Source organism: Petaurus breviceps, unplaced genomic scaffold, assembly GCF_028583685.1.
Source record: "Petaurus breviceps papuanus isolate PSGF00001 unplaced genomic scaffold, PetGlider_PUasm1.0 689, whole genome shotgun sequence".
NCBI lineage: Eukaryota > Metazoa > Chordata > Mammalia > Diprotodontia > Petauridae > Petaurus > Petaurus breviceps.
Genome location: NW_027186458.1, coordinates 6,336,718 through 6,356,797, shown reverse-complemented (window position 1 = coordinate 6,356,797; position 20,080 = coordinate 6,336,718). Strand labels below are relative to the sequence as shown.

The window sequence follows — 20,080 nt, the reverse complement described above, 5'->3', positions numbered from 1 at the left end:
ACACACGCACATGAGATCCCGCATTATTGCCAAAGTTTCCCGAGGGGGGGGACTTTTCTTCGTACCCCAGCACACAGAACACTTTCTAGTCCACAGCAGAGACTTAATAAATGCTTGCTGAGTGACTGAAGACTTTGAGGAGGGAGGGGAGCCTAGCAGAATCCGCCGAATTCGTAGCCTCCACAACTAAATGGTTCTGCTTCTGAAACGTTCCAATGAATGAGATCGAAACGCCAGGTTGGAGGGGCCTGCCCAGGACGCACGGAAGCCTTCTCATCAGAGAAAGGTCCTCGGGCTGGACATGCCTCAGTGGCTCTGGAGCAGCGAGGCACGGCCAGTTGCAGCCTTAGGAACTGGCAGGCCCGGGTCCCCGCACAGCGGCTAACAGGAGGGCGCGGGAAATGGGAAATGCGGGCAAAGCTCGAGGTTTCACGTGGGTGGTCGCGGATACATTGTTACTCTCGCGGTTACTGTTACCCGGCCTCGGAGTCTTCCCCAAGAAATGGGTACAATTGTATCTCTCTCACTCTCACCCCACCCCCGCACGCCCCTCCCCGGAGGGCGGAGCCATCGTCTGAAAGCAGGCGCGTAAGGCTCCACTACGGGAGCCCCGGGAGCTGGTTGTTAAATGTTTGGGGTGAGCGTTTGCACCGCGGAAGCGGCAAACTCGGCGAACCGACGCTGGCCTTACACTTTTGTCATTGGCCTGGACTAAGGGATGCAAGAGGAAACGTTCCCCGGGCGGAAGAAAGACGCGTGTGCGGAGCCGGGTGTTAAACGTTCGTTAGGGCACGCCCCCTTTCACGTACCGGCCGCAGCCAGGCCTATTTGGACCTCCGCAGGCGGGGATAGGGGCTTGGGGGCGCAGGCTGGACCGCGTGAGGTAAGCGCAGGGCTCCGAGGCTGGAGGGACCCGAGGCTGGAGGGACCCGAGGCTGGAGGGACCCGAGGCTGGAGGGACCCGAGGCTGGAGGGACCCGAGGCTGGAGGGACCCGAGGCTGGAGGGACCCGAGGCTGGAGGGACCCGAGGGCGGTGCCTCGTGCCCCCGCGCGTGCGCCCTCCCTCCACCTCCCGAGAGCCTGGGGAGTTGGGGGCGGGGCCCGAGCCTTGGAGCGCGAGCGGGCACGCGGAGCTTGGCGGCTGAGGACACACCCCCGCCCCCGCCTCCACCCTCCTGACGGGTCCGCCCCAGACTCGCGGCGGGGCGGGCCGGGTGAGGCGGTGCGTCCGTGATCTCGCGATATTTTCTGCGCGGCTGCGCAGCGGCGTCCGGGAGGCCGCCAGCTGGGGGCGGGGCCCGGCGGGGGTGGGGCTGGAGGGGCGGGGCCCGGCACGCGGGGGTCTGGGCCGCGCAGGTGTCCGCGCTCCCAGTCGGCGCTGCCTCGAGCCCGGGGAGGAGGCGGTGGCGGAGGCGGCGGCGGCGGCGGCGGCGGCGGCGGGCAGTGCCCGGGGCGGGGCCCCTGCGGCGGCGAGGTGAGCGCCGGGGCGCGGCGCGGGCGCGGGGGCCGTGAGCTTGCTGGGGGCTGCAGGGCCGCGAGCGCTGCCGGCGGGGAGACCCCCCCCGCCCCCTCGGGACCCGGCAGGAGGGCGTCCTCCGGGGCGGGGTGGGAGCTGGCTGCCGTGGGGAAGCCGAGGCTGAGGGCGCTCCTGGCGGGTGGTCGCCGGGCAAAGACCCGGAGGCGGGAGATGGGCGGCCCGCGGGAGGCCATCCCGGGCCCGGACCCGCGGAGGGGCGAGGAAGATCGTCCCGGGAAGCCCCGGCCCTGGCGCGGCGCTGCAGGCACCAGAGCGGCCCCGCCGCAGACGGAGCGAGGAGATCGGCGGGGCTGCGGCTGCCGGGGCGCCCGCGGGGCCGCCCGCCCGGCCGCCCGCCCGCACCCCGCCTCCCGCACCCGCCTCCCGCGGGGCCGCCCGCCCGCACCCCGGCGCCTGCGAGCTGTCCCGGGGGGAAGCCCCGCTCCCAGGGCCGAGCCCGGGCCAGCCCCAAGCGCACCAGGTGGGAGTGGCAGAAATCTGGTTCTGGCACCTGGGAAGACCTGCCTGCATCCCGATGCTTTCTGGTGACCCTGGGCAGGTCCCTGGAATCAGGCTGAGCTCTGGCCTGGGGTCAGGAGGTTGTTGTCCTGCCCCACCCTCTGTGACTCGCTTTGGGGTTTCCTTGGCACAGACACAGGAGGGGTTTGCCACTTCCTTCTCCGGCTTATTTGACAGAGGAGGAAACTGAGGCAAACGGGGTGAAGTGACTTGCCCAGGGTCATCCAGCTAGTCTGAGGCTGGAATTGAACTCGGGAAGAGGAGTCTTCCTGACCCCGGGCTGGGCACACTGTCACCAGCCCGGAGACATGCACCAGCTCCTGATCCTGGGCAGATTTTTGCCTCAGGTTGGTCAGCTGTAAAAAGGGGACACCAACAGCCACCTCCCTGGGGTGTTGAGGATGAAGGAAGATGACTCCTGGTCAGCACCCTAAGTGGTTATTACTGTTAGGGTAAATCACTGCCCCTACCACCTCTGCCCTTGCCTCTCCTTGCACCACTACCACCACCACCACTGTACCTTTGGGAACCCAGGCAGATGCTAATTTACATGGGCAGAAAGAGTGTCCCATGCTGGCGATTCCTCATTCTGGTGGACTCCGAGGTCTGGCTCTCCTTTCTTCTGACGTGCCTATTGCTTTCCAGTTCCTCTGAGCCATTTCATGCCTCAGAACAATCAGAGCTCCTTTATTTGGCTCTTCAGGGTCTGCCAGGCACTTGACCCTCACACCAACCCTGGCAGATGTAAGATGGGGAAACTGAGGCTGAGCCACCACCTTCCCGCCTTGTCCAGGAGCGCATGGTTAAGTGAATGCCTGAGGCAGCATTGGCTCCCAAGGCTTCCTGACTTGAGCTGTCTCTCTGCTGGGCTGCCTCAGTTGTGAACTGTTTCCATCCATCAATAGCATGCTTTTCCTTTCCTGGCCATTCCCCAACCACTGGGCATTTCTGCATTCTCTCCACTTCACTGCTGCCACAAAAGGTGCTGTGCTGGAGCTTTGGGTGTGGACGTCACCTTTCTTTGGGCCTTGTCTTCCTTGGGGGGGCGCATACCTCCTTATAGCACCCCCATCCCCACCACAGCACTGTTGAGTATTTTGTCTTTTTAAGACTATGAAACCCAAATCTGATTTTAACTGAATCTAGTAAACTTATTTTCCATCTTTTTAAATGTTTTTCTTGAGAGGATAGTGATTAGGCAGATGAATGTTCATGTTTTAAAAAAACCTTGAAAAAAATGATACACTATTTACCTTGAATTACAAACTTATAATTAGACCATTTTAAATAGATAAACACTGTGTGTGTGTGGGAGGGGACAGCAGACTTGATTTCTTTTAGTCAGTTGTAGACAAAATACTTTTTTTTACCAGCCTGACAACAGAGTATTGGTTATTCTTGAAATGACTTGCCCACGAGCCCTTTGTCTAGTCCCATTACTTGTGCCCTCCTGAAGGCCATTGTGATACTTCTTGCCTGGATTATTCCAATAGCCTCCTAATTGATTCCCTCTGATTTCAGCTTCTCCTCTCTTTAATTTGCCCTGCACCCAGTTTGGGGAACAGTCTTCCTGAAGCCTAGATGTGATCATGTCCCTTCCCTGGTGATGAACTTTTGGGGGCCTCTTTATTGCCTTGGCATTGGAGGCCCTTCCCAGCCTGGCTCCAGCAGCCTTTCCAGCTTCTGGGCACTGGCCACCCTGGCTGCCTTCAGCCTGGCTGACTTGGCCCCCAGGCCTGGAAGAGTTCGAACTATCTTCTCACCGGGGCCTCTGCTGAGCCTTATCTCCTGGCAGGGCTTAGCTGTGCTGCCAGCCCTGGGACTGTGCTGACTCTCCTCCTTAGCTCTTACTATCTCCACTTTTTCTTTGGATCCTTCTCCTTATCTGGGTGAGGACATGTTCTCCCTCTGCCCAGTTACTTCTATGCTCCTTGAACACAGGGACTTTTCCATTGGCCTTGGGCCTTGAACAGAGCTGGCACACACACTTGTTGAATTGAATGTATACATTTTGTTAGTAAGTTTCTCTTGAGTGAATTTGTTTTCTTTAGTAAAAGAATAGCTTTTAGGATTTTTCCTGCCTGGCTCCCAGTCTATTTATTCTTCAGATTGGCACATACGTCTGATTTGGGTAACAAACATTTCAAAAGTGCTCTCTTCAAATGAATTTATTTTGTTTAAAGAAAGTCATCTAAGGTATTGTAATTCATAAAACGAGTTGGTATGACTGATACCAGATCTTACAGGTAAATATGTGTTTTATTCAGGATCAGAATCCCAAGGACTAGATGCTTTGGAAATTTTATAGCAACCCCCCCCCCCCAAGTTTATAGATAGTTAAAATGTGAACTGATTTATTTTATGGGGATGTAAACAGTGCAATTCATTTGTTGTATATGTGGTCTTGCTCAAATAATTTGTGACATGTTTTGGGCAAGAATTGCCCTTGGTAAAACTTTTTACTTCCCAGCTAGATGTAATGTAACGCAGTTTCTTCACCTCCATTTAAAGAGGTGCACTTACTGAGGTACTCAGCTTAGAGCAGTTACCTAGCAGGTGTGTGCATGGTGGGGATCTGCCTCAGTGATTAACAGAAGTCATTGAGCTTCCTGGAGTCTGCTGTGAGGTGAGACCTGCCAGTCGAAGGCTCTCCTCCTCTCAGAGGAGTCTCAGGATGCTTGCAGTTGTATGTTGTCTGTGATGGAACTTTGAACATCAAGCTTGATCTGATTGCGGTGGGGCACAATTCCATTATTCAGTTATTATTGACTGTGTGTGTGTGTGTGTGTGTGTGTGTGTGTGTGTGCTTGCTTTATTTTAGCATCAGAGATTTTTTACAAGGCATATCCCCTGTAAATCTAAGTGCATCCAGTCAAATGCCCAGGAAGCAGAACTCTTTCTGTTCCCCAATCCCCTGGATTCACGTTGACTGTGGAAGCCTGTTCCTTTAAACTGAGGATTTCAGTTCATTTCACTTTCAGTTCATTTCAGACATAATATGTGCCTGGGTGTGGGGCTAGACCGGGGTCCTTGGGGTGTACAATGGGGATATTAAAGCTTGCTGGCTCTTCTAAAAGCAGATACACAGCTAGGTTTGGGGAGGGGCTGGAGCAGAGGGAGGAATGGTAAGGAGCAGCTTTGTGAGTGAAGATTCCAAGGGAGGAAGCTTTAAAAAGGAGCTTGGTGGGGAGCGTTTGGGTAAGCAACTGTGGCAGGAGACACAGAAGCAGGATTGTTAGACTACAGACCACCTAGGCAGAGAGAAGACCGGTGATCTGGGGCCACCCTGAAAGCCTGGCCAGGCCCGAGGGGGCCGAGTTGGCTGAGCGTGTGTGGGATGGTCATTCCCTCCCCTCTCTCCGTCTCTCCCTCTCCTCACCCCCTTTCTAATTTGCCTTCCCTCAGGGGAAGTTCTGTTGCGAGTCTCCTTAGTGAGGGAACAGGTAATGGCAAAACAGTAATCCTGAGAATTCCTTAGGAATTCTATGGAGCTAAATCTCTGGCTGCCCAGAGCCTGACCCGGAAAGATGAAGAGAGAGAACAGGGAGGTGGGCCCGGCTGTATCTGCTCTGGGCAGATTACTTCAGGACTGTTGGGTCCGAAATTGTAATTCATTCATTCCATATGTTGACATGCCAGGAGAAGGAAAGGCCTAGGAGGTCATGTGAGCTGGCTGGAGCGTGCATGCATCCAAGGTGTTTTTCCTGTTTTGGCAGCCTCTCTCCCCCTTCCCCTTCCCCCCTCCCCCCCCCCTCCCCGCCCCCCTCTCCTCCCCTCTCTCCCCCTCCTCCTCCCCCTGCCTTCTGGAGAGATTCCTAGGTTGTTTGCTAGTTTGGTACCATTTTTTTTTTTTGGTGAGCTATCGGCCACATTCATTTTGGGCGTGGGGAAACTGCGAGGTTCTTAGTTGGCATAGGGTTTTGTGTACTCTTTTAAATCACTTATTAAATGGTTGATAATTGTTTATTTGTCTGCAATATTTATAATCTTCACTCTGCATGTGAAGAATTTAAAAATAGAATACAGTTCGGCAAAGCCCCTTCTTTGCATGTGTTAGGGATGTAGACGTGAAAAGGGCACAGCTACCTGCTCGGTGGAGTGGGGGAAAGGAGGAGGGAGAGACTTTGGATCTGAAAAGAAGAGAAAATTCACTTTAAACTCTCTGCCCAGTGCCTGCTGGGGAGGAGATGGGCCCACAGACCAAGGACAAAAGCGTGTTTCCCTAGAACTGGAAGTGGTGATTTGATGCTTTAGGCTCCCTTCCTAAGCCGGCCTTTTCTGAAATTAAGGCTTTGATAAGTGGGCATTCTCCTAAATGGGCCACATTGTGGAAAAATGTGTATGGAAAAGGACCCTGCTCACTTTCACCAGTGAGCCCTGTAATGGTTAACATTGTTCTTCGCTGAGCCAATGTGGTTTTTCTTGAGTAAATTATTAACAAGGTTTTTATTGTTTTACCTGGAGGAACTGCCAGATTAGGGTTCCTGGTGGAAGGGGGTAGGTTCCTTTAAGCAGATCCATCTGAACAAGAACTGATTTAACATAATAAAGGTCTTACTCTGGCTGTGGCCTGATAAGGGAGGTTTCCTGCTTTGTGGCTCTTTCCCACATTCCCCACTTTATGCAGATCTTGGTGTCTGGCTTTCAGCAGTTGAGTTTATCCTGGCTGGCCTTTAAGAGGAGGCCTGTGGGAGGCTGCCCTGTGCCCACTACCTCTGCCACCATGTGGCAGTGCTAAACAGCCCAGAAGTCGTCTCCGCCCCAGGCTCCTGTCAACTCACAGAGACTTGGTCATCGAAGTGTCCTAATACTGGTCTAACTAAAAATTCCTCCCCTAAAGAGACATTGGCCATTGGTCCCAGCTTTGAGAAGAGACAAAGACTTGTCTAAAAATACATTGTTGCTAGTCAAAGCCTTGGCTTGAGCAGGGCCTGGTCAGGCTGCTGCTTTCCTCAGAGGGAGTCAGTGAAGCAAGGGGATGGAAGACAAGGCTCCAGCTTGCAGAGGGGGGCTGCCTTCTGGAGGATGCAGCATTTCCCTTACCTTATCTGTCTGTGTCTTTACTCATTCTGAATGTTTGGGTTTTTTGTTGTCTTGTGTTCTGTTAGTTGGAGATATTCACACATGTAGGAAAAAGCATTAAGCCTATGTTGTCTTCATTTAATTTTTAGAGAGTTAAGTAGCCAAAGTTTCTTCATTTGACCTTATTTTTTACTACTTTCACTAATAAATTGCCAAACAAATGTTATCATGGGCAAATCTTAAGATTTTTTCAGAGTGCCAAGTTGTTTATTAATGTGAAAGAGAAATTTTATTGTAATGTTTCTGTTTATAGCTTTCTATCCATCATGTTTAACACTGTCCCATTATTTCATTCTGTTGGTGTTAGTGTGATCCAGAGTTGTCATTTATCATCCTATATACAATGAGAACGGTGGGTACAGTGGGAAGACTAGTGATCCTAGGCAGAGGACTTGGGTTCAGATCCCCCTCTGAGGTTCCCTGAATGTCCCTGGGCAAATGATTTTAATCTCTCTGGGCCTCAGTTTCCTCATCTGTAAAATGGGGGGTTGGACCAGTAGACCGTTTCTGAGGTCTCTTTGGGAGTAGATATCTGATCCTGTGAATGAAGGTCTGTTTCTGTGCTTTGATAGTCAAGCTCCATGACAGAAGTCAGTAAAATATTGTTTATGGGGGGGGGGAGATTCCTCTTGGAAATTTATTTTGTCAAATATCATTTATACTGAAAGGGCGAAGTTTGGAAGCAGTATGTTGTGCTGAGATACTCGTTGTAATGGGATTTGTTTTTTCAGAAGGATTTAACCAGTACTACCTGTCCATACAATCATTGATTGAGAGGTAGAAGGGGCCCCAGAGGCCATAGCACAGTCCCCTTATTTTACAGATAAGGAAACCAAGGCCCAGAGAGGTTAAGTGACTTATCTAAGCTTACAGAGCTGGTATCAGAGGGGTTTGGAACCTCAGACCTGGGGCACTATTCTTTTATAGCAATACGTTCAGTACATTTTTCTTATAATGGAACAAATGAGTTGTTAGGAAGATGATGTTCTTGAAAACCAAACTAACTGCAATAACAGTATTGGGGAGGTTTGGCTCCTTAGTGTTTTGAAATCTCCTTAAAGGATAAAGACCAGGTGGGCTGATTATTAATAAAGAGTGAACTGAGTCAGGCCTGTGCTCATCAGGCTTTGACCCAGTGCCTCTGTGTTTGTGAACAGAAAAGATGAGAGAGAGTGGGGAGGCCAGTCAAGGGAAGGGAAGGGATGGAGGCCGGAATGGAGGCTTTGCCCAGCTGCTGAGTAGAAAGAGGGGATTGAATTCAAGAGGTACAGAAACAGCAGTATTCAGCAGGTCATTGGAAATGTGGGGTGGACAGAAGTCAGGGCTGATGTTGAGGGATTTAATCTAGGAGAAGGGAAAGCTGATGGCACCTTCACAAGAAATAGGGAAGTTTGGAAGAGGAGAGAGTTTGGGGGCAAGCTTGGATAATGTCTTGGGTTTTGAGATGTCTCTTGGACATCCAGTGTCCTGCTTCAAGTGATAATTAGTCATTTAGGACTGAGCTCAGTGGAGAAACTGAGTGTCTAGCTGGGTTAGTTTAGAGCTTGGTAATTTTGGCAAAAGCAGTTCAGTTCAGTGATGCTAAGGCCGAAAAGTCGACTGCTGAGGATTGGAGGAGACAGGGAGAAGAAGACAGGATGTAGAGACAGCAAGTGTAGACAGTTCTTTCCAAAGAGTTTGACTGAGAAAGGGAGGAGAAAGATGGGATTATAGTTTGAGGGGGTGCTAGAGTCGTGTGGAGTCATCTTCAAAGTTGATGGGGAGAACTTGGGTTTGCTTGAAAGCAGATGAGAAGGCACCAATAAGTGTGGAAAGGTTGGAGATTCTGTGGGGTGGGGAATGATTAGGGATCCCGGCTGTAGAACAGACAGGATTGGGCGCCTGCGGTGGGGAGGGTTAGCCTGGCAAGGACAAAAGCCTCTTCTTTGTCAGAGTGAGGAAAGGAGGATTGAGTGGGAGATGATGCAATGAGGTTTTGAGACCAGAGTAGGGATAAGGGAACTCTTGTCAGATGACTGAAAGGGGCGATATAGTCAGTCAAGAGAGAGTGGAGATTGGCACCTAGCCGCTGGTTGTAAATTGAGATCATGCAGTAGGACTGTGTAATGGACCTGTATGTTTGTAGCCAGTGTGGTTTCCTGATTTCCTGCCGAAGCATTTAGTGATACAATGGGAGGGAAATGGGAGCATGGTAGGGGTTGGCTCTGGAGAGGAACGAGTTGTGTTAATCCAGGGGACAAAGGAGTTAAGGATGGAGGCCAGTGTGTAAAATGGCACTGGTTAACTGTAGAGTCAAGGCTTTGAAGGCAGGAAAGTGAGGCCCCAAGCCAGGCCAGCACACGGGGCTGGTGTTGATTGGGAAGTTGGGATGAGGACAGAGCAGATTCGGGGAGTTGAGGCACAGGGAGCGTTGGAAGGACAGGAGGCTGCAGTGTGCATGGCAGGTTCAGAGTGGGGTGTAGTTGAAATACCAGTAGGGAAGCATGAACAAAGAATATGAACATTCCTCTGTAAGAGTGGGGTAGAACAAGGGATCACAGGAGCTGAAGTTGGTGCCCACTGGTAAACCGCTGTTCGAGGGCACTTACAGGGCCTGACCCCCATGAGCGAGGGGGTAGCAGAGAAGAGCCACAGATTGGGCGATTGAGAGCAATGAAGTGGACCACAGAGAAAGGGCAGTGGGAATGCACAGCATTTCTTGAATCATACTGTTTATTGGCCTCTACTTGCTGTCACCTGTTTCCCATTGTATTTCTTCTCCATCTCTTCTCTTCTCTCCTCTCCCCCCATTATCTTTTATAAAGAATTTTTAAAAAGGGGGGAAGTTCGGCAGGACAAGGCAGCATTATCCCCGAGTGTGCTGGTGTGGCGCCCACACGGGCCTCTGCCTTGGCAGGGAGTCCCTGGAAGTCCCTCCTCCTGTCTCTTCCTTGGGTCACGGTTGGCCCTTGGCATCACTCAGCGTTTAGTCTGGGTCGCTTGCTTGTCTTCCCTTCATTTTGTTTTTCTGGGTGTGCTGACCTCCCTCTGCATCACTTCAGATCCAGCTTTCTTTTGCTGGCTCCCTGTAATTGTCTTATCTATTATTTTTTGCAGCACAGTAATACTTCATTGCATCTTGCTCCGTGACTTGTTGAGCCATTCCTCAGTGGAGGGGCATCTACCTGGTTTTTGGTTCTTTGCTACAACAGAAAAGTGCTGCTAAAAATATTTTGGTTTAGTGTATGGGCGATGTAGTCACTTTCTTCACGTAATTCCAGATTGCTTTTCTTTGTGATCAGCTCCACCAACAATGCACTAGTGCCTATACTCCCACAGTCTCGCCAACATTGATCTGTTTTTGGTCATCTGGCCCATTTCCTGAGTGCCGTTGGGACTGGTTCAACTTACATGCATAGTGTAGTGAGTAGTGCCCTGTCCTGGAAGATGATCCAGGTCAGTCTTACATCTGCTTCATACTTGCTATGTCTGTCTACCCATGTCATTCTACCCATGGTGAATCACTTGACATTTTAGTATCCTAGTTAACTGTTGTTGTTTGGTCATTTCCAGCTCTCTGTGACCTGTGGACCAAAGGACCAGTACTATCCTTAGGATTTTCTTGGCAGAGATACTAGAGTGGTCTGCCATTTCCTTTTCAGCTTATTTTACAGATAAGGAAACTGAGGCAAATAAGTTAAGTGACTTGCCCAGGTTCACACAACTAGTAAGTATCTGAGGCTGAATTTAAACTCAGGTCTTCATGACTCCAGGCCCAGTGTTCTATTCTCTGAGCAATCTAGCTTCCTATTTCTAGGTAACTGTATAAGACTGAATTTCAGAGAAAGTGCCACTCGGCCTTGGTAAAGGGTATTTCTTTACCAAACCAATGAATCATACATAGGTCCAGTTTTGATGCTTCTTTTTAATGTGACCTCACTTGACTTCCTGCACACCAGTGTACAAGGATAGTGTAAAATAGATTATGCAAAGTATTTTATGTGTTTGCATTTATGTGGAATAGGAATATTGATATTGACAGAGACCCCCTAGCACCTGGAATCTTATCAAATTTACCTTCCAATGAAACTATGGTTAGAACCCAGAAAGCTTTAAGTAGACAGTGAGTAGGATTGGCACTGAAATACTTCTGGTTTGAATGGGGCATATGCGTTTGTAGCAGCAAGCACCCCAAGCGTCCTCAGGGTCGCTGCCACCACAGGTTCTTGGATCTGCTTTGATAAAGGAAAGCAACTCAAAATGGGTTAACAAGCTTACTTTAATCAGTCAAACATGTATCAAACTGTCCAACCATTACATCCATACCCAATCAACATCTGGGTTTCAAAGGGGGGGGGTGGGGCCTCTGGACAACGGCTTCCCAGAATTCAGATCAAATCACAGAACACTTCTCAAAGTGAGCCCCAAAACAAAGCTACACATCAGGGCTTATATAGCCTTCTCCTGGCTCAGAGAATGTAACAACCTTATTGACCCACTGGCCAATCAAGAAGTATCTACTGAAAACCAAGCCTCCCACCCCAGGCTCCAGGTGCACTTTAGCCTAGGGGCAGGGAAGATCTTCCAAATTTGCATTCCCATTACAGCGGTTCATCTTTACAAAAAAAATGTTACTTTTAGCTTTTTTTTTTTTTTTTGGCTCCTTTCAGTTCTACAGATAGGCTTTGCTCTGTAAAATGGAATTCTCTAGTGGTTAATGTTTCCTTGGATGTAAATATTTTTATTTTTCCCCCTTGCAGATTGACTGCCAATGATGGCAAACATGGCCTTGCTGAGGATGATTTCATGTGTGAAAGAGACTCTTTCCCAGAAGGAAGACACAAGTCAAATAGATGAGCAGAGCAATGATGGGGAACGAGGATTCCAGGCATTTTTGACCCAATGGAGATAAGCAGATTGTTGTGCTTTACAAAGACCTGTTCCAGGATAGGCCTTTTCTCCGTTCTTCTGTCCTGAATGATCTCCAGCTGGATCCACTTGACTCTTACAGTGATTTTCTCTTCTTAAGACGTTATCATCTGCCAGGCCCTATCATCTGAGGGAGGCCCTGGGTTTTATTTTTTAATTAATTAGAGCGTCCACATTTCATGGGCGTTATAAGAAGATTGATAAACTGCCTTGATGTGAAAGTCATTAACCTGGGAACTCCAGAGGAAAAGGATATTATTGGGCTAGCTAGCGGATGAGACTATTGGGAATCCCAGTGAACCATTGAAGGCCTTACTATTTCATCTTTGGAGAAAGTGTTGAGAAATAGGGCGCTCACCTTCTGCACGTAAAAAGTCATCGAAACATGGCCTGGGTGAAATTCTTACGGAAACCTGGGGGGGGCAACCTGGGAAAAGTTTATCAGCCTGGAAGCATGTTATCGCTAGCCCCTACCAAGGGCTTATTAAATGAACCGGGACAAAACAGCTGCTTTCTAAACAGCGCTGTACAGGTGAGGCCTTTTTACCAATTCTTTGTGTAGTAGCTCCCATGTATGTCGTCCTTTAAAACTTGCGAAGAGGCTTGTGTGCAGGGTGTCCCAAAAGTCTCAGTGAGGTTTTAAGCTTTAATAGCTACTACTAATAATAAGTTATTCACTTCCAGATAATTAAATTTTTTTGGCCATAAAAATTCTCAAAGTTGAGAAATTCCCAAAGAAATTCTCAAAGCTATTAATACTTGTAATCTATGAACACTTCTGACTGCACCAAGATTTTTGGGACACCCTATATATATATCATTTAAATACTTAACAAGAAAAGCTCTGGTCACTGTATCAAATCTAAGTTAAGTATGAAGATTTTCTTGAGACCACCCTTCTGTACATTTTCTCTTCAGTACTGCTGCTGTCTGTACTAGGATTAGCAATTACTTCCTCTGCTGACGTAGTCTGCAACTCCTCCATAACCTTTGAGAATTTCTGTAGCCAAAAAATCCATTATCTGAGCCCTGACCTTCTGGGGAGCCTTTCCAAATTCAGTGCAGTCCCAAAGGCTTTCCAGCCTGAAAGGACCTGCAGAAAGCTTGTGCTCTCTGACACAAGGGAGGCGCCAGAGGAATGAGGCAGTGAGTGAATGTGCATTTATTAAGGCCTCAGACACTGACAAGCTGTGTGACCCTGGGCAAGCCACTTTCCTCTGTCTCAATTTCTTCATCTGTCAGATGAGCTAGAGAAGGAAATGGGAACCACTCCCATATCTTTGCCAAGAAAACTCCAAATGGGGTCTTGGAGAGTTGGACAGGCCTGAACAACAGAGCTCTGGGGGTACAGATAGAAAAGCCAGACTGTTCTTGCTCTCTACTGGGGGAGCCAGACATGGAGGGTTTCACTAGGGTCCTCGGAGACAGTGGCTGAGCTGATGGTGCGGCCTCTCCATCAGACAGGGCTAAGGTCTGGGGACAAGAACCTTACTTTCTGGTGGGTCTCCAGTTGCTGCAGCCCCGGCAGGAGCAGTAGCCAGGGTGCTCACCCCCAGGGGCTGCTGCTTCCCAGGACGATGGCTGAGGGCCTTAGGCTTGGGGACAGCTCCTGCCTCCATCAGGGTCTGAGGGGAGTTTGTATATAAGGTGCTGGCTTGCCCTCCTCTCCACATGTTGAATGTGATGGTTGGGAGCTCTGGGCTGGAAGCAGGGCTGTGCTCTCTGCTGCCCCTCGCAGGGTCTGGGGGCTCTTTGCCTGCTGGTGGCAGTTGGTCAGCACTTGTGACTGATGGTGATGAAGAAGGTGGCTCCTTTACCACAGTGCTTTCTTCTCTCCATACTGTCAGAGGGGCTAGGCTGGAAGCAGAGCTGGTGGTCTGGGGGATACTTCTGTCCTCAAAGCTTTTGGGTTCAGGGTCTAGGGCTTTCTCCATCAGGGTCTGAAAGTGGTTCAGTGAGCTGGGCAGCAGCCACCTGTCCCCCTGCCTCTGGGTGTCTGGCTGCTTCAGCCTGGCTGAAGGACGAAGGAAGGTCTTAGAGCGGGAGCTTCAGCCATCTGAAGGCATCACGTAGAAATTTTTATTAATAACTTTTTTTATATCAGATCATTCATGAATCTCTCCACCTTCTCTACCCAGCAAAGCGTTCTTTGTTAACAAAGAATACAAAAAGGAAAGGGGGAAAAGCAAAGCTCCCCAGCGCTGAGCCCGGGCAGTGCCCAGCTCGGCATCGTGCCCGCATGGCCTCTTTTCCTTCTTTCTTTTTGCACTGCAGTCCTCGTGGTCCACATCTGTTTTGTTCACATGAAATGTTCTCGTGCGCTGATTCTTCGTACTCATTTTGTCTGCCGGCACAGGGCTGTTCCCTTCCCGGATGGCCCTTGAGCTATTCAGGGTTCTTGTCCATTGAATGAGGGCTTTCTGCCTTTGATCTGGATGCCTAGGAAGGTCTGGGTCAGAGAGAATGGATGGGCACAGTTGGGCCCGTCCATTCACAAGTCCCCAACGGTGGATCTGCGCGCTTGCCTTTCCCACATCTCCTCCAGCACTGACCATCTCCATCTTTCATTATCTTTGCCAGTTTGCTGGGTAGAGAGGGCTTCAGAGGTTTTTAAGTTGGCTTTTCTCTTATTAGTGGGCTGCAGCATTCTTTCATACTTGCCTTACATTTTTCAAGAGTCTTTAAAAAGGTGTTTATGCACTTGGTTAAATGTTTAGTGCAGTGCCTGGTACATAGTAGGTGATTAATGAGTGCTTCTTCTCTTTCCTCCCCCTCCCTTTGGCTAATGGACCTTGTTCTTCCATATTAGTCAGTAGAGGCTTATTGGAGACATTTGAAGGCAGCGAGGCTTTCCCTTGTCTTAACTGCAGGCCTTATAATTACCTCCACTTTTGTAAACTCACTCAGCACCCCCTTTCCAGAGAAACTTGAGTAACCTAAAAGGTCAAATCTCATCAATTTAAATTATTTTGTCCTTCTGGGTCTTTGTGTCAGACTCTTTGTGACCCCATTTGGAGCTTTCTTGGCAGAGATACTGGAGCATTCGCTATTTCCTTCTCCAGCTCATTTTACAGATGGAGAAACTGAGGCAAACTGGTGAAGTGACCTGCCCAGGGTCACACTGCCAGGAAGTGCCTGAGGTTGGATTTGAACTCAGGAGGATGAGCTTTCCTGACCCTTGGCCAGAGTTCTTTCCATTGTAGTGCCACCTGTCTGCCCCAAACTACTGTAGCTCCCTCTTGCCTGGGAACCTTTGTCTTGTGACTCAGATCACAGGATGGTTTAAGGGGCTTTCTGGAGGGGCATCCAAACGATGCAATCTCAGTTCTGACTGTATGTCTCTGAGAGCCAGGCAGAAGAAGACTCCTGTGTTTCTTGGCATTTGCTGATTGTTATGAAAGACCCTTTTAGCTCCCACTCAATATCTCTGGTCATCCAGAGAGGCCGCTGACCCAATTTATTGATTACTGAACCTTGTTTCTCATTCAAGACAGTCTCTCTTGCCAGATTACCTTATGTCACACACACAAACACACACACACACACACACTTTCCCCCCCTCACACACACACATTCCTCCCTCTCTCACATACATACATTCCCCCCTCACACACACATACATTCCTCCCTCACACACACACATACATTCCCCCCCATAAACAAACACACATTCCCCCCTCACACACGTTCCCCCACACACACATACATTCTCCCCCCTCACACACACACACATTCCCCCCCTCTCACACACACACACACATATACATTCCCCCCTCTCTCACACACGCACACATTCCCTCCCTCACACACACACATACATTCCCCCCTCTCTTTCACACACACACACACACATTCCCCCCTCACACACACACATATATTCCCCCTCTCTCTCACACACGCACACACACACACTCACACTCACTCTCTAAAGGTGGTATTGTGCAGTATGATTATGCAGGATCTAAAAGAGATAAGGATTGCTTAGTGACAGGGCTTCCAGGTGCATTTGTTTGCAAGTGACACTGTGTTGATAGTGAGGGGCCTGGAACATTACGGGGTTCCCTCCATGACAGCCAAGGTTACTTGAAAGATAATCCTAAACAATCTATATAAGAAAGAACAATGTATAGAAAATGCCTTTCCTTGAGACCTACATGCCACTGAATGCTTAATCTATTGAGATAATATCTCATTGTGCTTATCTGGGAAAAACTCTAGAAAGATCTTGGATTTGGTCCAGAATTAAGAAAGAAGAAAAGGGGAGCAAGTTTGCATGTGTCAGAATGTACTGAGCTTTCAGTCTGGCAGTCTGAACCCTTACAGGCTAACCCACAGATTTCAGACAGATGTGCCCTACACAACACACCAGGGCTCAGAATCACAGGCCATCAGAGCTTGGGGTGGTCCAGAGGACAGCAGAGAGATGCAAAGGGGACTCAAGTGGGTTGCTCCATATTTGCATTGGCTCATCAGAGTAATGGAGACTGTTAAAGATCGGCTCAGAGCCCAGCATTTCCCCAGCCTGTGGCCGGTTGTAGGTGATCGGCTCACATCCTTGGTAGCTTCTTAGTGGGCTCTGCCAGAGGCAGCCCCTTTAAGAGATGAAGAGGCATCAGGATGTGTTTAGCTTTTCTGTATTTGGTTCTCAGCCTCCTGCCCTGTTTTCAGACTAGACTTTGTCTCCCACAGGGGCTGTCTGTGCACGGTGGCAGATCTGTTCTGGAGGCCCTCAGTAAGTGCCTAGTGAATGAAGCTTCCCAAACAGCTCCACTTTCCTCATTTTCTGGTGTTAATTTTTTTGCTTTGTGTCAGAGTCTCTGATAAAACTTCATAGAACATTAGAGGATTCAGGGCTAGAAGAGACCTTAGCTGTCATCTGGGCCAATACCCTCATTTTTTTTTTTTTTTTGCTTTTTGGAGGGCAGTTGGGGTTAAGTAACTTGCCCAGGGTCACACGGCTAGTTATTTTGTGTGGGTGTTAAGTGTCTGAGGCTGGAACCCGGGTCCTCCTGACTCCGGGGCCGGTGCTTTACTCACTTTGCCACCTAGCCGCCTCTCCAATACCCTCATTTTATAGAGGAAGAAACTCATGGTCTGAGATCGTGATTCACCTGCAATTACACAGGTGACCAGAAAGCAAACCCTGAGTGCTGGGTTTAAATCATCAGAATCATAGAACTTTCTAAAGTTAGAAGGGTTTCAATGACCATGGAGTGAAAGTCCTATCTGAAAGCAATTCCCTCCTTAACACATAGAAAGAGACAGGATTGGCGAAGAAAAAGGGGCCAGAGAGTGGAGGAACACTGACTGTCTGCACTGAGAAAACATCCTTAGATGAGAAAACCCCAGAACCAGTGCGCTGGGGGATATTTCTGTGGTCAGTCAGCCTTGGCTTGCAGACTTTAAGAGAGGGCACCACTCGCGCCCATTGGAGGCAGCCCATGCACTTTGGGCACGGGCTAATTACTAGCACATCTTAAAAAAGAAACCAGCTGTGTTGGAGTGTTTTGTTTTTATGTTACAAACGTGCACAGATTACCCCACTCCAGGAGCCGTGTCTTGTAACAGTATCACAGTAGAGTAAAACTAACTGTGATGACCTCATCTGAAAGTGCCAGTCACATTCCACAGCCATTAGCACCAAAACATGAAAAAGAAAAGTAGCAAATCCATTTTCTCTCCCACCCTGTGGTGATTAAAGAGAAAAGAAAAACAAATGATCATAATAAATATGCACAGTCAAGCAGGTACGCTTGGTGTGCACTGTGTGTGTGCGTGTGTGTGTGATTCTCAGCCCCGAAAGCACGGCAGGGAGCGAGTGTGATCATCCATCCTCTGGAGTCATGGATGGTTCTGGGGCTGAGCAGCTCCACGTCTGAGGCTTTCAAAGTTGTTTAGCTTTGCAGTCCTCTCAGGGTATACGTTCTTCCTCCAGTTCTGCACATTTCATTCTTCGTCAGTCTATAGTCTTCACAGTATTCATTTTTCCAACACTGACATAGTGTTACTTGTTTTTCTGCTCACACAGATCTTTCTTGCACCACAGCAGTTCTCTGTCATATTAACTTACCACAAATCTTAAGCCATTCTCAATTGATGAGCAGACCTTTAGTTTCTGGAGTGGTTTTTTTTTTGCCATTATAAACAAAATCGAGTAAGTATTTTCATAAGTAAAAGACCTCTTCCTGTTTCTTTGATCATTTTGGGGTTTGAGCCCAGTGTTGGTATAATTAGGTTAAAGGGCATATGCCCTGTTGAGTTTTGGGTATGATCACAAATTGTTTTCTAGAGTGGCCGTGCCTGATCACAGCCAGATAACTCCATCCTTGTACAGCCCCTCTGATGGTATATTTTCCTTCTTTGCATCTTTGTCGGTCTGGGAGATGGGAGGTCAACGTTGCTTTAATTTGCGATTCTCCAATTATTTGTTATTTGGAGCAGCATTTTCGTAAGACTATGGATAGCTTGGGCTTCTTCTCTAGAGCACTGCCAGTTCATTCTTACACCACTGATCCATGGGGAGGAGCCTTGTTCTTAGACATCGGAATGAGTTCCTTATATGTTATGGGAATGAGACCTTCATCTAAGAAACTTACTGCTGTGCCATGAAATTCCTAGGCCTTTTTCAAACTGCTGTCTAGTTATGGTTCTTCCATCTTCTACCAGCGAAGTTCATTTCTGGGACCCAGACGTATGACTTTTATTCCTCGATTTACCCCCAGTGCTCTAGCTTGGCAAGATCATTGGGAAAGCTGCTCTCCCTTTCTTGGGTCCTCTGCAGATTTGATGAGCTTGCCTCCTTGGCCTTCTTTCAAATCATTGATGAAATGTTAAATGGCAGACAGAGCCTCTGGAGTCCTTAGCTCTTTGAGTCTGTTAACTATGGCTTGTGTCATCTTCATATTTGATGAGCCTCCCTGGTAGGCCTTCAACCAAGTCTGATAAAATGTTTAAACAGTGTAAGGGAGATGGCCTGCTAAACGGAACTTTTAACTCTTGAGTCTGGTCCAGCAGTTCCAAATCTATTATATTTTCACCTAGCCCATTCTAAGCTCTAATCTCTCTAGTCTTCTCCACCAGAAACCATAGGCCATGCTTTAGCAAATGCTTCCCTAAAAGTTAGGTAAACTCTACCTGTAGCATTTTCTGACTCTGAGTGCTTGAGGCTGAGCCTTTGAAGCCTTGTGAGGGGTGGAGATCTGAGGGAGCAGCACACATTCTTGGCTTGGAATGTAAAAGAACCTGGAGATGGGGGTAGAATGATGGCTTTAGCTAATAGACCCCCTTGTCTGGAAGGAAGTCATGTAAAGGAAAATGGTCTGGGAGTTGGAGCCAGAATGTGGTGGGGGCAATTAAGTCCTTTACATTCTATCTTGGAATACCAGATAACCATGGATATATTTGATCTTAGGAGTAATAGATAACCATTGCAGACTTTTGGTCAGAGGAGTGACATGGTTAGTTAGACCTTTGCCTTCTGGAAGGTTCCTTTGGTAACTGTGTGGAGACAGGCCTCAAACCGAGGAGACCAGTAGGGTGGCTGGCTATTACAGTATGGATGATGAAGGCCACCCAGACTGGAGTGACCATGTGTGAGTAGAGGAGGGAGGATGTGTGTACAGGATGAAAGCACACCTCGAAAGACTTGGCAGTGAGCATGAAGGGTGAAGGAGAAAAACAGAGGCCTGGACAGTTACAAGCTGTGAAGGCTCATGCGTGATGAGGAGGATGGTTGGGCCATGACTGGAAGGGGAAAGCTTGGGAGGCCCGGAGGTTGGAGGAGCTGGGGGGGATATTGGATTTGAGATGGCAGAATGACTAACTGGCTTCACTGGGCATGAGGACATGCCTCAGATTCATCACTTCCCTTTACTAAGGCTGGGAAGCAGTGATTTCTGCACTTCATATTCTGGGGCAAAATTTAGAAAAGCTTCAGATTCACTGGGGCAGAAGGTCTGGTAGAAACAATTCCAAACCCAGTCTCCGTGTCTGCCAGATGTGAATGCTGGTGAGCTTGTGCCACTCTTCAGAGATCATTCTGTGAGGACCTGCTA

General features: G+C 48.9%; 1 protein-coding gene across 2 annotated transcripts in view; it reads left to right on the top strand.

Annotated features, from left to right (window-relative positions):
- The first annotated feature begins 1,371 nt into the window (after positions 1 to 1,371).
- USP53 (ubiquitin specific peptidase 53) overlaps positions 1,372 to 20,080 on the top strand; it is a 57,203-nt gene continuing 38,494 nt past the window's right edge. For both annotated transcript variants that reach the window (XM_069104894.1, XM_069104893.1), the window contains exons 1-2: positions 1,372 to 1,475; positions 11,858 to 12,558. In XM_069104894.1, the coding sequence (XP_068960995.1) occupies positions 12,412 to 12,558 (147 nt within the window). In that variant the 5' untranslated portion in view covers positions 1,372 to 1,475; positions 11,858 to 12,411. The remainder of the gene's footprint in view (positions 1,476 to 11,857; positions 12,559 to 20,080) is intronic.